This window comes from Zootermopsis nevadensis, unplaced genomic scaffold (assembly GCF_977971745.1).
Source record: "Zootermopsis nevadensis isolate Lab colony 2312 unplaced genomic scaffold, Znev_1.0 Znev_ptg000019l, whole genome shotgun sequence".
Classification (NCBI taxonomy): Eukaryota; Metazoa; Arthropoda; class Insecta; order Blattodea; family Termopsidae; genus Zootermopsis; species Zootermopsis nevadensis.
Genome location: NW_028259151.1, coordinates 3,540,650 through 3,556,320, shown reverse-complemented (window position 1 = coordinate 3,556,320; position 15,671 = coordinate 3,540,650). Strand labels below are relative to the sequence as shown.

At 36.6% G+C, this 15,671-nt stretch overlaps 1 protein-coding gene across 10 annotated transcripts; it reads left to right on the top strand.

Annotated features, from left to right (window-relative positions):
• Nucleotides 1–339: 339 nt before the first annotated feature.
• On the top strand, nucleotides 340–15,340 carry LOC110829396 (uncharacterized). 10 transcript variants are annotated; one of them, XR_015535855.1, is made up of 5 exons: nucleotides 340–1,331; nucleotides 1,836–1,961; nucleotides 2,117–2,283; nucleotides 4,354–7,236; nucleotides 14,166–15,340. XR_015535855.1 is itself a non-coding variant. In XM_087351457.1 (5 exons), the coding sequence occupies exon 5, from the start codon at nucleotides 8,688–8,690 to the stop codon at nucleotides 12,453–12,455; it is 3,768 nt and encodes a 1,255-aa protein (XP_087207583.1). In that variant the 5' UTR covers nucleotides 340–1,331; nucleotides 1,836–1,961; nucleotides 2,117–2,283; nucleotides 4,354–7,236; nucleotides 8,670–8,687; the 3' UTR covers nucleotides 12,456–14,153. The 10 variants fall into 10 exon arrangements, 7 of the variants coding, with proteins under 7 accessions (XP_087207583.1, XP_087207581.1, XP_087207582.1 ...); XR_015535854.1 differs by lacking the exon at nucleotides 14,166–15,340 and adding an exon at nucleotides 2,717–3,030 and having other exon boundaries at nucleotides 4,354–5,294; XM_087351457.1 differs by lacking the exon at nucleotides 14,166–15,340 and adding an exon at nucleotides 8,670–14,153.
• Nucleotides 15,341–15,671: the final 331 nt, after the last annotated feature.

The window sequence follows — 15,671 nt, the reverse complement described above, 5'->3', positions numbered from 1 at the left end:
GGTTAAAAGGAGGCTTACCTTCCATTCATCCTTCATTATGGGAAAAGCTGATGGTGTGTTAACCTCATCAGTTCTCATGTCAACGGAATTATCTTCACTCAGAACATCCACATCATTTTCTACCTTGATTTTATCAATATTCTGCAGTAAAATTATGAGTTAAAAATAATTCCTTGACTTGAGACCTTTTTATAACTATTAGTTATGTTTGTTTCTATACTCACCTAGGTCCCCGTCAGAGATGGAAATATTTCTTCAGCTCTGTGCAATATAATTTTTGGCACTCTTGTTGCAAGAGACTGCAGAATGTTTTTAAGATATGAAAATTGTCATCACACATCATGGTTTGTGGGTTAGGTAGAAAGTGGCTTGAAAGAATTCACCTTCTCATAAATGACACCTGTATGTATCTTGGAATATCTGTCCTTGTCCTGGAAGGAAACAGCTGATTTTAGGTAGTATTAAATATATCAGAAAGGGGTACCAAAGTTAAGAAAGCAACTATAAGAATTTAACAGATTAATTCACAAATTTGTATGCTATAATTAATACATTCAAAGGCCTTAAGATAATCACAAGAAATTTCAAAAACATCACTTTTGTTACAGAATTCTTATAATGTTTCATGATTGAATTTTCATATCATCTCTATCAATAATGATAATAATAACTCTCTGTGCCATCTACTTTTACAACAGAACAGCCTTTGTTTACGTTCCATTGATCCTTCATAGGCCTGAACTTGTTTAACATGAAATAACACTATAAAACACAATACTATTTCTCATACAAATATAAAGTGCATAACAATTGAGGCGGGGTTTAACGTCAGAGCGTTAAAAACAAAAAAGTTGTTCCAATTTCAATACCAACTAAATGTTTTCGCACAATGAAGAACACTTCAGATCCTTCAGCTACAATTCCTGTGTTTTATAAACATCACAATGTGTAACAGTCGAAAAGATACCAGCACCCAAACGAAAACTACTCTTGTAAACTATGTACCACATGGTCCACCTCGAAAAGGCAACTGCTTTATTTGCCAAAATGTTGGTTAACATGAAACATTCAACTCCAGCTGCAAAAACCAGTTACCTTTACACTAGAATGCAGAAACATTATCGCTGACTGCAAACGGAGGCTCATATCATTGGTCGCGTTTATTCAGAAGTATGATTCTTACAAGCCACTTTCTATCTAACCCACAAACCATGATGTGTGATGAACAATTTTCATACCTTAAAAACATTCTGCAGTCTCTTGCAACAAGAGTGCCAAAAATTATATTGCACAGAGCTGAAGAAATATTTCCATCTCTGAAGGGGACCTCGGTGAGTATAGAAACAAACATAACTAATAGTTATAAAAAGGTCTCAAGTCTTTGTGTTATAATGTGGTTGAAAAATATTCTCATCGTGTTCATTATGTTGCGGAAACCATGAACATGACCACTACACAGTTAACAGGGTGGAATTAGCCTTTATAAATGAAAGAAAGTGTGTATGTATCTATGGGGATTGAATGTGAGATGCTTGTGTAAGAGGATATGTACCTTGGCATCACTACAGTAAGACTCCAGTAAATTTCTTGTTTCATCAACACAAGGTTAATGAATTTTCTTGCTGGACATAACTTTACAGCAGTTTCTTATATTCTGGAAATTTTTATGTGAAAAAGATTTGTGAGATACAATTTTATCCTGAAAATACCCAGTATTGGCTTGAGGGCACCCCATATTCTATTCCAAAATATTCCATTGTAGATTCTCATCTAGTTTATACCTGCATTTAATGCATATCATCACAAGGAATTATGTTTAACTCACAATTTTACAGCAGAATATTGATAAAATCAAGGTAGAAAATGATGTGGATGTTCAGAGTGAAGATGATTCCGTTGACGTGAGAAATGATGAGGTTAACACACCATCAGCTTTTCCCATAATGAAGGATGAATGGAAGGTAAGCCTCCTTTTAACCAAATTATTTATGGTTCTTTTCTGTTCGATTGTATGTACAAATGTATCCATATATGCATGCATGTGCTTCTGTTTTAGGGTAACTGTTTTATAAAAACAACATTTCTGCAACATAATAATTGTGTATGTGTATGGCAGTTTTACAGAACTGTATGGATTCGGTGAAAGATGAACCTCATTCAGACAGTGAGACTTGTCAGGGTGGAAATCAGGTCATCAGTGTAAAAGCTGAGGATGTCTCAGATATGGAAATTGAAGAACACTATGTGGCAATAACATTTCCAGTTATAAAGGATGAACAGGAGGTATGTCCATTAAAGTGTCGATTGTCCTCATGTGTGTCTGTCCATCCACATGAAAGAAGTCACTTCTGATGAATAAATTTTGAAATTGTATCTAGGTTATGAATGGTATCACAAACAATCTTTAGACATTCGTAGATCCTGCTAATTATTCTACAGATGGAATCAAAGCACTGTGTTTGTTTTTGCAGTACACTCAGGCATTACCCCATTCTTCTGAAGTAAGGAAGAGACAGTTTTATTAGGGTATGCTGAATTACCAGTTGTACTCACAGTAGATCTTATTTAGGATGGATGTATTATGTATTCCCATTTGCCTTCTTCTCGTCGTAAGTGATATCACTGAAAGAATGAAATTTAAATCCACACGCTGAACAACTTTGTTGTTTTTGTGTCATTCATCTTGTCGTTAAGTTTGAAATTTGTGTAATTGCAGAGTGCCAGTCAGTAGGGGTGAGAGGGGCTTTGTGGTGTAGGAAGAGACTTCCCAAAAGTGAAGTGGAGTGGAGTGAAATCTCCACTCACAGTTTACATTATTTCTTGGATTTTAGATTTATTGGTGGCACTGTAATTTCTGACAGTGACAATGATAATTACATGGAATATTGTGCACTGTTTGATAGTTTTACTGAATGTTTTGAACATGAAATTAAAGGACAAGCACCCAATGGGGAAATATAAAGATGGGTGCAGCAAGTTACAAAGATGTCACACAGAATGAAGGAAGAACATGGGAAAAACTGAGAAGAGGTATGGAAGAGAGAGACATGTTTATCTACGGAGTGACACTGTCTTATGAGGATAAAGACTGCAGTATGTTAAAATTCACTGAATGTGGAAATGTTAAATAATATTAACACCTATTTGGAAAGTACTATTTATATTTCTCAAAAATATGGAATCCAAACCTGGCTAATTCTATTGGCAGAAATATGTTTTTATAAAAATTAAAATTTGTAAGAAGTGGTCACCTTAGTAGTTCAACTATAAAGTTTGGAATGGAACAGTCATTATTACTGTAGACTGTACATCACTTCGTCTGGACATTAAATTTTATTTATTTTCTGTTACTTATTAAGGCATGAAGATAAGCTGGAATTCTTAGTGACATAGAAAAAGGTTCATGTTAGTCAACATTTCTAAAAATCTGGTTTATTTATTTAGGTTAATTTTTTGAATTTACATTTGCATTAGCAAATCATGACTGCATATATCCCCACTTCTTGATACTTTGATTCTGATTGGTTAACTTTTTGCTTGCTTGTTGCAGGAAGCCCAATCATTTTGATATAGATTTTATAATAACAAGTCTTGCTGGATATAAAGAACTTGAGTATGTGTGTTATGATATAGGATGAGAATCCAGGGATAGTTGGCATAAGTGACTTTTCTTCTGTTCCGTGCATTAGAGAGAATTTTTTTTGAACCTCATAAGTACCATGCTGTCATTCAGGAGTCCATTTGATATGTATCAGTGTTCAGGCCTGACAAGAAACCCAACTTTCTGTTACAAGTATCAAGGAACTAAATGAACTAGCAAATTGACATCTTCCTATCCCACTGCATCTAGAGTAATATATTTGCCAAGTTTGGGTGCATACCTTTTAATACAGTGACCTACCATTCAAAGTTGGAATGCATTATTTGATTGAAGACTATGGGTTGAATTCAAGGGCTCCAAAATATTTAATTTCTTGCTATAAGTAGCCATCAACTGATTGAACCAGCAAATTTACATGTAGCCATCCCACTGTGTAAAAAATGTGTTTACTATGGAATTCAGATCCAACCTGGTACAGAGTAAGAACCAAGATAACTGAGTGACTTGGCATTTATTGTTTGAGTATGATGTTAAATTGGGGGCTGAAATTTGAGGTCAGGGGCTCCAGATTATGTCACATACCTCAGTGAATTAACTGTTGTAAACTGCTATGTGGACTTCAAATTCTTGCACATGTTCTACTAAATTTGGGTTAGGTAATGGGATTTGGTAGAAAAACCTATCATGTTGCTTTCAAACTCATTCTTCTTCTTTATGTTAAGTTTATCATAATTCTTTTCTCTTTTCTTCAGCAGAGTCCTCAGAATGAACATGAACTTAAGCATGGTGGGGGACATCCCTATTCCTGTGTTGTATGCAGTAAAACATTCTGTTGGCCAAGTGTTCTAAAGCAACATCAATGCACACATAGTGGAGAGCGTCCATATACCTGTAATGTGTGCAATAAGTCATTCTGACGGAATCAAGATTTGAAGATACATAAACATGTACATAGTGGTGAACGCCCATATTCCTGTGATGTATGCAGTAAAACATTCAGTGTGAATAGTAGTCTGAGGAGACATAAGAAAATACATAGCCCAGAACATCCATATCCCTGTGATGTATGTAACAAATCATTCAATCTGAGAGGTTATCTGAAAGAACATACACAGTGGAGAGCGTCCATATACCTGTAATGTGTGCAATAAGTCGTTCCGACGGAATCATGATTTGAAGATACATTAACGTGTACATAGTGGTGAGCGGCCGTATTCCTGTGACGTGTGTAATAAATCTTTTGCTTAGAAGAGTTGTGTGAAGAAACATCTTTTCTTACATCGATATCCTGTGATGTGTATGACAGATCATTCAGTCAGTGGAGTCATCTGAAGAGACATTAGAGCATGTAACATGGATAGTGTCCATGTTTCTGTGTGTGTATGTGCACTAAACAGAGTGATCACAAGAATCATTAATGTATGTATTGGTGTTTTTCCTATCATGTGTGTAATACGTCGTTTCATTGTCAGGGTACTCCGTGGAGACGTAATTATATACACAGCATCCGTATCATGTGATTTCTGCTTTGAGTTTCTGAACAAATGTCATCTTATACATAACTGATGTGTGTGTAAGAACATTTTCTGGAATTGGTGTAACGTGTTGCAAAAGAGGAAATGTACTATGAAAAAGTGGTAGAAATAAACAGATCTAAGAATTTCAGTAAAACTTGTCAACATTCACAGCCTAAGATCAGAAATTTATTAAGAAGTTTCATCCATTATTAAGTGGTTCTTATATCTGTCATAAAATGCAATCTAGTATCACTTCATGGACGGCTTTAACGAAATCGTTCTGAAAGACCGAAGATGTGCCCTTGAAAACAGTGGCTGTCTCTAACTGGTCACTCACAAGAAGATCATAATCTTCTAGCAGTTGCAAAGATTCTATATAGTTGCCTCTATCAAGGAGTGATTCAGATTGACAGTAACTTCTAAAAGGTAACAGATCTAAACATTTCTCCATTGTATTTCTCATTTTTTGAGAAGTTATGAGGTTAGGAGAGGCCCCGCAAATAGAAATATTTAGCCTTTCTTCAAGCAGCAAGCATGGCCATCTAGGCAGTTTTTTTTAAGATTATTCCAAGCCATTAACCATGGGTAATGCAGCAAAACATATAAATTCCTGGAGTACATTTCTTTACTTGTAAGACTTGAGGTTCTCACAGCGGTGAGTATGAAGATATCCATCTTCTGGGTTATTGCGCTGTGTAGTCTGGTCGATGTTAACCAACGTTTCAGAGGTCATACTGCCTCCGTCATCAGGGCGATATTCATTGGTGGACATCTACCAGACTGCACTATGCAACAACCCATAAGACAGCAATCTTTGTAACAGCAGTTGCCATTTCACCTTTTGTCTAGCTTGAGTGTGACTGTTGGCCTCTCACACGCAGGAGGGAACATTTTCTTTTAGTGTGTTGGAGACAATAACGCTGAGTAGAATATTTACACCTACGAGAGAAGGAAATAGCAGAAAGATGGAGAGAATTGCATAGGTCTAGCGAGGAGTTTTAAAATTTGTATTATTAACCAAGCGTTTGCTGTTAGGGCGGTCACATCCAGAAAGATATGATGGAAAGTTTCACGTAGCTTTTTGTGACGTGGTACTAAATTATCAGGTTCCGCAAATGACGTGGTATTTTATAAACATCAAAGAAGTCTGAATATTATTTTTCCAAGGAATCTAATGCACGAATTTAAATGAAATTTTGCTTTCATTTCCATCGTTTGTGCTTTTCATTTAACAGGATTATTATCGCAGTTCGCAAGTCTTTTGTCTGTTTCATAGGTTATTTAACGACAATCTTTCAATTTCGAGGTTTGTAGGTTCTATGGTGAATCGGAAGGAACTGGGAAGAATTTGTGGTTTTATTTAGTACTTGTGGAGAGTCTAAGGAAACACACGGGTGATGCAAACAGGAAAGATATTTTTTATTTATATTTCTAAAAAAGGCAAGTAGGCCTATGTCACCCAGCTGTTTTGTCTCTGCTTTTGATTTTGGTGTGAAAAGTTGTTCTAAGAAAGAAGGCGAACGGGACGACGAGTACAGGTGACTCTCGTTATTCGCGCTTTCACTATCCGCGGGTTTATTTCAGTATCATGACGAGCATCAATATACCATACGCTGCCAAACTTTAAATCCTTTTATCTGCGTCAAACCTCCTTCATGCGTATCAAAGAATGGCATTCAGGAGATATGCTTACAATTTGAAACACTTTGCGAAACGTGCCCATGCAACTACAGAATGCCGATAATTAGTGTCCATTTTCATTAGGAACAAACGTTACAGAGAATATGAACCACTTTGACAAGATCATTACGGGAATTTTAACGTCTATTTCACATTCAAAGTGGAATAACAAATCGTAAGTTAACTTGTACCTGGGTAGCCCATTCGACTAGGTAAGTGATAAGAGATACTGAGTTTATCTGTAACAAACAACTGCATATCGCAAGAAGCGCAACATAAAATGACAGCTTTATCATATCTCCATGAAGATAAGTGTACGCCTATTTATAACTGCGCCCCAATCGAAAATACCAGAACCACTCACTCTACCAGATTGAGAAGAAGGGACTGCGTTTGTTTCACTTAAAGAGACATTTCCTCTTGTCGATTGCGAAAAAAGTATGTATATGCCGACCAACACACTTTCGAGACACGTAAGCCTAATTTAATTAATTAATAAGGAGAAACATGTCTGTTATCCTGGTGATATTTAAACTTTCAGGACGGGCTTACATTTAAATAATTTAAATGGCAGCGACTGTAGGAAAATCACTTATAGATTTCTTGTCATGCCACCAGCTTATCATTCATATCAGATAATTTGAAATGCTATTGTTTGCGACGTTAAATTACATGAACCAGTGCGTAAGAACCTGTAAGGCCTATCTATGTATTTTTGCAACGGAAAGTACTCTATGTTGAGACTGTTAAAACAAATATAAGAATGTTTCAAACTATTTTGCGTTATTCACACAGAGCTCACAGGCTGAACGCATATAAGGACGGTGCTGTCCGTACGATTCCATGTTTTATCTTCGTTAAGATTGAACGGGTATTTATGATGCGAAACTTTGAAGTTATATCTGGTCGGAAACTACTCCAGACACTGATCTCTGAATTTTTAATTTATACGCATTGCCTGCCTCATTCGGAGGAAAGTACGCGTCATTAAACAATGTTAGTGTATTGAGGCCAAAGTTAATTTTCAGGTATCTCTGTGTTCAGATACGTTATCATTTCTGGACTGCAGGCCAGACAGATGCAGTTAAATAAATTATACAACGATCTAGCTTATTTCAAAAGTTTTCTGTCTCTTAAATAGAGAATACTTTTTGTATTTGTTATCTAACCTATGTCTTAGAATATGCAATTGCCATTTTACTCGTATGTGACTGCCTAATAATTTTAGATATGTGAAAGCTAATAATTCTACAGTATCTGAAATCCAAATAGGCATGTAATAATTATTATTTAGTGTTCTGTCTGGCGACAGGTCCATATGAACAGGATCCTTCCATCCTTTTCTTGGACTGGGACCTGTTCATATACGTTCTTGGCAAATGATCCAGAAGTGGTTTGCCATTGCCTTCTTCTGTGTGTGAATGGAGTAATTGTTGGGATGCCACGGAGAAACCGGGGAAGCCCCCGGAGGAAAACTCCGTGTTGCCTAGACCACGGCCTTGCCCAACACAAGTTATAAATTCGGGCACCGCAGGGAATCGAACCCGAGACCCCAGGATTACAAGGCCAGCGTATTAGATAGCCTAAAAGCTTGGGGATAATAATTTTACTCCAAAAATAAATTAACATGTTACGAAATTCGACAAAGAGCCCTGATCATAACGATTCATGTGTCACAGTATGCAATTCAATGACGGACTCATGTGGACAGTGAAATAGATCCATATATTAAGTCGGAGGACGTCTTGACTAACTCTGCAAGAACGTCAAGAATATATATAATGTACTGAGTCGGTTTCATGAATCAGACAGGTATTAAAGTGGAGCGTTTTTCCCAAGTGAAATCACTTAAATGTGTTTTCTTCAACAAGGAGACCCCGGCCACGACCATGCACGACGGAGTTCTTCCCAAGTACAAGAAGAGATCTGGTTCAGTTGGACTGAAAGGAGAGTTGTACGGCATCAGACTGGCTTCGTTCCTCTTCGCGCGAGGTCTCAGCAAGACAGAGGAATTTCATCTGGCTTCAAACGTCGACGGCGCTGGGGCCCTCGATGACGTTGTTTTTAAGTACAGGTTGAAAGAACAAGATATTTATAAGACGTGTTTCATACAACTTAAACATAAGGAAAACAAAAATTATACAATTCAGCGCCAAAGCCTCATACAAATGTCTGGAGACTTCAGTTATTTCATATATTTTGAATCGTACTGTCAAATTAAACAGAACTTTTCTGCAGACAGTAATCTGAAACTGTGTGGTTCGTTTGTTGACTTCGAGTTTATAATTTACACTAATGCCAGGCTGAATAGCAAATGTATAGGTGGAGACGACAAAGACCCAGGGAGCATATTGAGTTCAGGGTCAAATGATGGGAAATATGTAACTTTCGATGAGGAAACTGATAATGATGTTTTCGACTTTTTTAAAGAACTATCACGTTATTATGCTTTTCTTTTAGATCTCAAAGATCTAATGAAAAGGGAAGCATTTACAGAATTTAAACAAAAGATAGAGATTAATAAAAGTAACTTTACAAACTGCGACATAAAAAAGAAGTTGGAAAAATTAAAATCTGAGCCGAGCAGTGATGACTTAGGAAAGCTGCTCGAAGAACTGGAGAGATGTGATTTTTCATTATACCCAGAATTCTTGCAGAAAGTAAAAATATTTCAATGTCAGGCAAATGAAAGTTCCTTCGTGGAATTAATTAAGAAAGAACTTCAGGAAACTTGTCATACATCACCTTCAGGCACAAATTCCATTTACAAAGAGCTCGAAGAATGTGTGATGCGGTGGTGGATAAAAAGTGGTAATGTCGATTGGCTCAGTGAAAGTTGTCTTTTCTGGAAAAATATAAAACAGTGTTGGATTAAGAAAATAAATGAATTATCGAAAATAGACGTTCAAGAATCCACTGAATATGGTATACGTTTCACTGAACAACATATGCAACCACTGTCTGAAGCCTTGCAACGCAGCAAATTATTAAACGTCATTACCAAAAAAAATTGTGGCACTTTATCCAAATTGAAAATATATCAGGCTCTCAATTCTTTAGGTCTAGAAAATTCATTGTTTATTAGTTTAAAATCTTTACTGGATCGACGTGAAGAAATTTTTAAATTCTGGCCATGCAAGTGGAGTTCTGTCTTGGTCATTGACTGTGAGGAAGGCTCTCACAATGATGATAAAAATTTGCGCGATATTCTTACGGACATATTGCATCATCCTCAGAAAAAAATTGTTGTAATTTCCCAACATAATCTCCCTCATTTGGCTTCCCAACTGGAAAATGTATACGCGGATTATAAATATGAATGCAATTTGTTTGACTTGGATAATAAATCACAGGAACTTGTATTGAAAAGAACTGTTGACTTTCAAGGAACGGAGGTCCCTTTAGAGGCACTGATAGGTAAAGACCCTCTTGAAGATATAAAACAGAGTATAAACTCACAAGTTTTGTCCTTATTGTTGGGCAGGGAACAGAAACTGTGTATTGGTAGAAAGTTGTCTGATCCTTCTAGTTGCTATGTCTCACGCACATTGGAGCATCAGGTGTATCTAAATGATGATATTCTGAAGTTGTCAGACACCACTGATGTGTTTGCAATTACTGGGTTAGAGCCGAGCCAACTAAAAAAATACCTACCTGTCGGCCAGAAAATATATAAATTTAAATTTGATGAAATATCAAGAAACTATGGTTTTAAGATTTTAGACCCTTCCAGCAAGCCTATAGGACATCATAATGTTTTTCAATCAATCAAACCAGAGGAAGTTAGATACGTTATTCTTGGAAACAAACACCCAGAAAGCAACTTTAAGGAACTGAAAAAGTTTTGCAAAAATGTGCATTGGGTTCACAGGAGAGAACGTTTCTTTGTATGGAGAGAATCGAGCAGTGACATTGATGCTATCCGCAAATATATTGACAAAACAAAATGCGAGTCGTATGACGTCAGGAGTATATTGGAACACAATGACTCCACCATGTTGCTTGCAGCTGAACCAGGAATGGGAAAAACTACGTTTCTCTCCCACATGGAACATGAAATAAAGGAGAGGGAACCTTCGATGTGGGTTGTAAGACTAAATCTAAATGACCATACGAGTACACTGGATAGTACAGAATTTGAAGGAGAATGCATCGACAAGTGTAAGAAATTCCTGTGGGAAGGCGCTCATTCGAAGGAACAAAATGCTTTAGAACTAGAAAAGAAAATATTCCTACATGCTTTGGAGCAGACAGGTAACGCAGTTGTAATGTTAGATGGATTCGATGTAATAAGTCCAGATTATAGCCATAAGGTCGAGATGATAATAAGAGGAATAAGAAATGAAACTGCTTCGAAGATTTGGGTTTCATCACGTTCCTCCTACCAGATGAAATTGGAGAAGACCTTGATGAAATTTGCTATCACGTTAAGGCCATTTACTAAAGAAAATCAAATTACTTTTTTGGAACAGTTCTGGAATAAAACAAATGGAGAACTGAACCAAAGAAGTCTGCGAAATTTGGCCGAAGAGTTACTCTGTTCGACTTCAAAGAACTTCAGAGACAAAGATGGAATATTTACGGGCATTCCAATACACACAATGATGTTAGGTAAAGCCTTTGTGAAGGAAGTTGATAATTACTGCTTAGATGGGAAGTTTGATTTACTAGAAAACTTTAATCTACTCGATCTGTTTAGGAAATTTTCGGAGAAGAAATGTGATATTTACTTGGAAGAGAAGAATGCAATGGATCGCTCAAAACCTAAGACAAAAGCGGAGAGAAAGAAGTACGTAAAGAAACACATGATTCCAGCGTTAATGTCGTTGTTCTCCCGCGACGAACTCAATCGGCTCCTGGATATAGAAAATACCTCTTACTTTCAAAAAGCAACGAAATTCCTTAAAAGCAGAGAGGCAGATCAATGTGGAATGATAAGTGACTTTACGGAAAGCAGACCACGTTTTATCCATCGATGTTTTGCAGAATATTTTTCTGCCAAATGGTTTACAAAGAATTTTTCTAAGTGTGGCAGTTTCATTTCGGACACTCTTTTCAACCCTACGTACGAGATAATACGGAATATTTTCGACAGGATGCTTGCAGAAGAATTCAGTCTCCATGATGCTGTTTTGAACAATGACCCAGAAGCTGTGAATAAGTTGCTGTTGGAGAAAACAGATGTGAACATTGTAGACAAGGGTGGTAGAACTGCGTTGCATTTGGCAGCTTCGTATAATAGCATAATTATAGAAAAACTGTTGTCAGTCACAGGTGTTGATACCAACATATCAGATGGAGTCCTTAAGTGGACGCCGCTGAGGTATGCTGCCAAAACGAGATCATGGATGGCTGTGGACAGCTTGTTACAGAGTGGCGCTGACGATATTGTGCTTGCTGAATTTTACTGGGACAAGGAGTGGAGACGGGCAGCACTGTGGGAATGTGCAGAGAAGGGAAACACAAAGTTGTTGGAGTTCATAATTAATTCCGGATTTGATGTTAATGACGTTGTATCGCATCCTGAATATAATATTTATAAATTACCTCTTCTTCATAAAGCCTCACTGAACAGCCAAGAGGAAGTTGTAAGACTTCTTATTGAAAGGGGCGCTGATATTAATGTTCGCACCTTGGACACTAGAACTGCTCTGTAGATATTATGACGTTTTTAGTAGATGAAGGAATGTCTGTCAATGAGACGAGTACAGACGGCAAAACTCCGCTACACATAATATTCCAAATAACATGTTGGAAACTCCAGTAGATTGGATTTATTCCCGTCAATGGAAAAATCCAGCTGACAACTTAGAACATCATGAGCGTAGGTGAAAACCTGATCTACTATTGCTTGTGGACCTGTTTGCAACTGAAGCGTTTTGATCAGAAACATTTCTTCTGATGCAGCCCCCACTGGGAGAAAAACACAAAAGACTATATATTGTAACAAGTTGTTCCTTTTATTATAAGCCTATTACAACAGAAAGCATAATACTGTACGTTCCTGGGTCGATATTACAGCGCGCTAAAAACTTCAGAGATGCTGATTTGCTTCATACAACTGATAAGCAATGCTAGTAATAGAACATCGACATTACAGCTCCCCCGCAAAGCATTTTCAGAGTTTGCTGGATCTTTGTTCACATCATTGCTAAAGTACACTTTATATTCTGCAGGAACGACATCACTTATCATCCCAGAATCAATGGCCCTTGCAACCTTTACGCAAAATGTCACAATTAGCCAATTGCACACTATTGAAACTAGGAAATTGATTTGGTTTTAGAAGTGGGATATTACTATACCACTGAAATCAAATTCTTATTATTCTACAAAAAAAACATATTGTTTGATACTTCAGGTATTCATGATAATGATTTTAATGTTATATGGAATCATTATTGTCTAACAGCAAATATTGTCCATTACCGACAAATAATACGCTAAATTAAATGCATAATAATGACTGAAAAACAAAATATGACAAAAAAATAAAAACGGACTAACCCCATCAGTCCTTGATTTCTAAGGTACTTCAAATTAAAGGAATTGTTACAAAATTTAATTACACTTCTCTATATTTTAATAACTAAATCTCTCTAAAACCTTTTTTGTATTATAACATTTAAAACAATTGATTGTCAGATGTTTATATATTTTCTGCTGTATTTTTTGGTGGTTTTAGTACAAATTGATTCAACGGCATACCTTCTCTTTAAATTACAGTAATTACCTTTTCCTAAGTGTAAGAACAATGGCTTTCGAAGTTTCGAACATGCAGAATATCAACTGAAAAAAAAAATAGAATTTTATTATGATAGAGAAGTTATTTTGACTGAGAACTAAATAGTTTTGTAAACTAAACACAACGGGTACGTCTTAGGAGCAGTAAATATAAAATAATTTTATGGTGTTATTTTGTTTCATAACTTTCAATGGATTCTTCCAAACGACACACTGTTCAATTTTATAATTTCATCAAGCACTATGTTCCACTTGAAGATGTCCCTTCAAAGGACCGAAACATGTAGTTTGGTTATCTGTTATTTGTATTCTTTTAACGTTTTACATTTATATTAATGTTTCCTAGATGGATTATTTGCTTTTATTCATATTCCTTTATTTATTTTACCTTGTGTATAATATTGTTTCTATTTTGGGTTTGCCTGTATTTGGCTCTTACATTTGATACCGTACTTATATATGTTTAGTTAATCTGTTTGTATAATACTTTTCATTATTATTGTATGTTTTATCATTGTTTGCCTGTTATTGGCTTCTTTCTGTTGGCAAACTCTTAAATAAATGAATTGAATTGAATTAAAATCTGGTTGCTTGGACGTTAAAAGTGTTCTATTATTTTACAGTACACATCAGAATACGTCGTTTCAAAATAATCAGATTACCTCTGAAATACTCTCTGCACAATATTAATGAAATCAGGGACTTCTGCCGAGTCAGGAGTGAAATCTTACAAGGATGTTGCATTAAGTGGCTTGCGCAGCAAGGAAGTTCCAGGTCAAATGGACTCTGATGGTTTTATTAGAGTTACTCACAAGAAGTCTTCTCAGGTAACACCAGCGGCCATCAAGCAGCGTTGTCAACCTCTGATTGGAGTGCGTAACTGTGACGCACTTCCAATTGTTTCTAAAAGGGAAAAGTCTAAGGCTCTTTTTGTTTCCCGCTTCAGTCCAGAGGTTACATCTGTTGATGTGGAAAGAGCACTTAAAGAGCAATTGAGTCTTAAGAGGTTGGTATGCACCAGACTTAAAGCTAAATTTGACTCATATGCGTCATTTCATGTTTTGGTTAACGAAGATGACTTTCCTTTAATTAATGCACACAACAGTGAACTTCAAAAATAACAAGGTGTTTCCTTTGTCATGAACACAAAACATAAAATGAAAAGCAGAAAGCACCCACAGAAATGGGGTTAGCATTTGACACTGATTTGAGATGGGTACAAGGAAGACGAGTAGATGCAGAATTGCAGCAACAACAAGAGGCCAAAATTGGGACTTTGACAACTTTCAGAATTCAGAACAGAAGTCCACAGACTTACTGGGCATGAGACAAGCCTGAGGAAAGTTACTTTATGACAGGCAATAAAAAGTCAAGTCCGACAGATAACAGCCCTTCCTGATCCGGTGTTGCTCTATAAGAAAGGGACCTTCTTTTGCTCTAACTTCAAATGCAAATTCTACAAGTCATATGTTAGCTACAGTTGAACACAACCTCCAATAATATGGTATAAAAAAACAGTAGTAGAGTGTTAAAGGGGAAGAGGCTATGCAAAGCTCGTGAAATATTGGCCACCTAATAACAGGACCTGCTCTCCAATAAACAAATGTGTCAATTGTAAACCAACAATTACATCACATAGTGTTCTAGTGACGGGTGACCATAGGATGCATCAACTTTACGCACTGCATGATAATTTTCCTATACAATTAATAATGTATTTGAAGATTTCTGTCTTCTGGGTTGTTGAGCCGTGTAGTCTGTTCGATGTTAACCAACGTTTCAGAGGTCATACTGCCTCCATCATCAGGGCGATGACAGAGGCAGTATGACCTCTGAAACGTTGGTTAGCATCTACCAGACTACACGGCGCAACAACCCAGAAGACCGAAATCTTCATACTCACCGCTGTGAAAACCTCAAATCTTACAATCAAATTCAAATTTAACAGAAATACTTTTCAATGACCTGTGTAAAAATAGTCTGGCCAATACTTACGTATTCATTCCATGCAACTGAAGTTACAGAGGTAGCATCTCCAGATAAATCACACAGCCTTCCAGCCTGATCTGTGCTTGCAGAAAAAAGATATGCGCAAGTTCCTAATCTCACGCTTAAAACATTCTCTGACG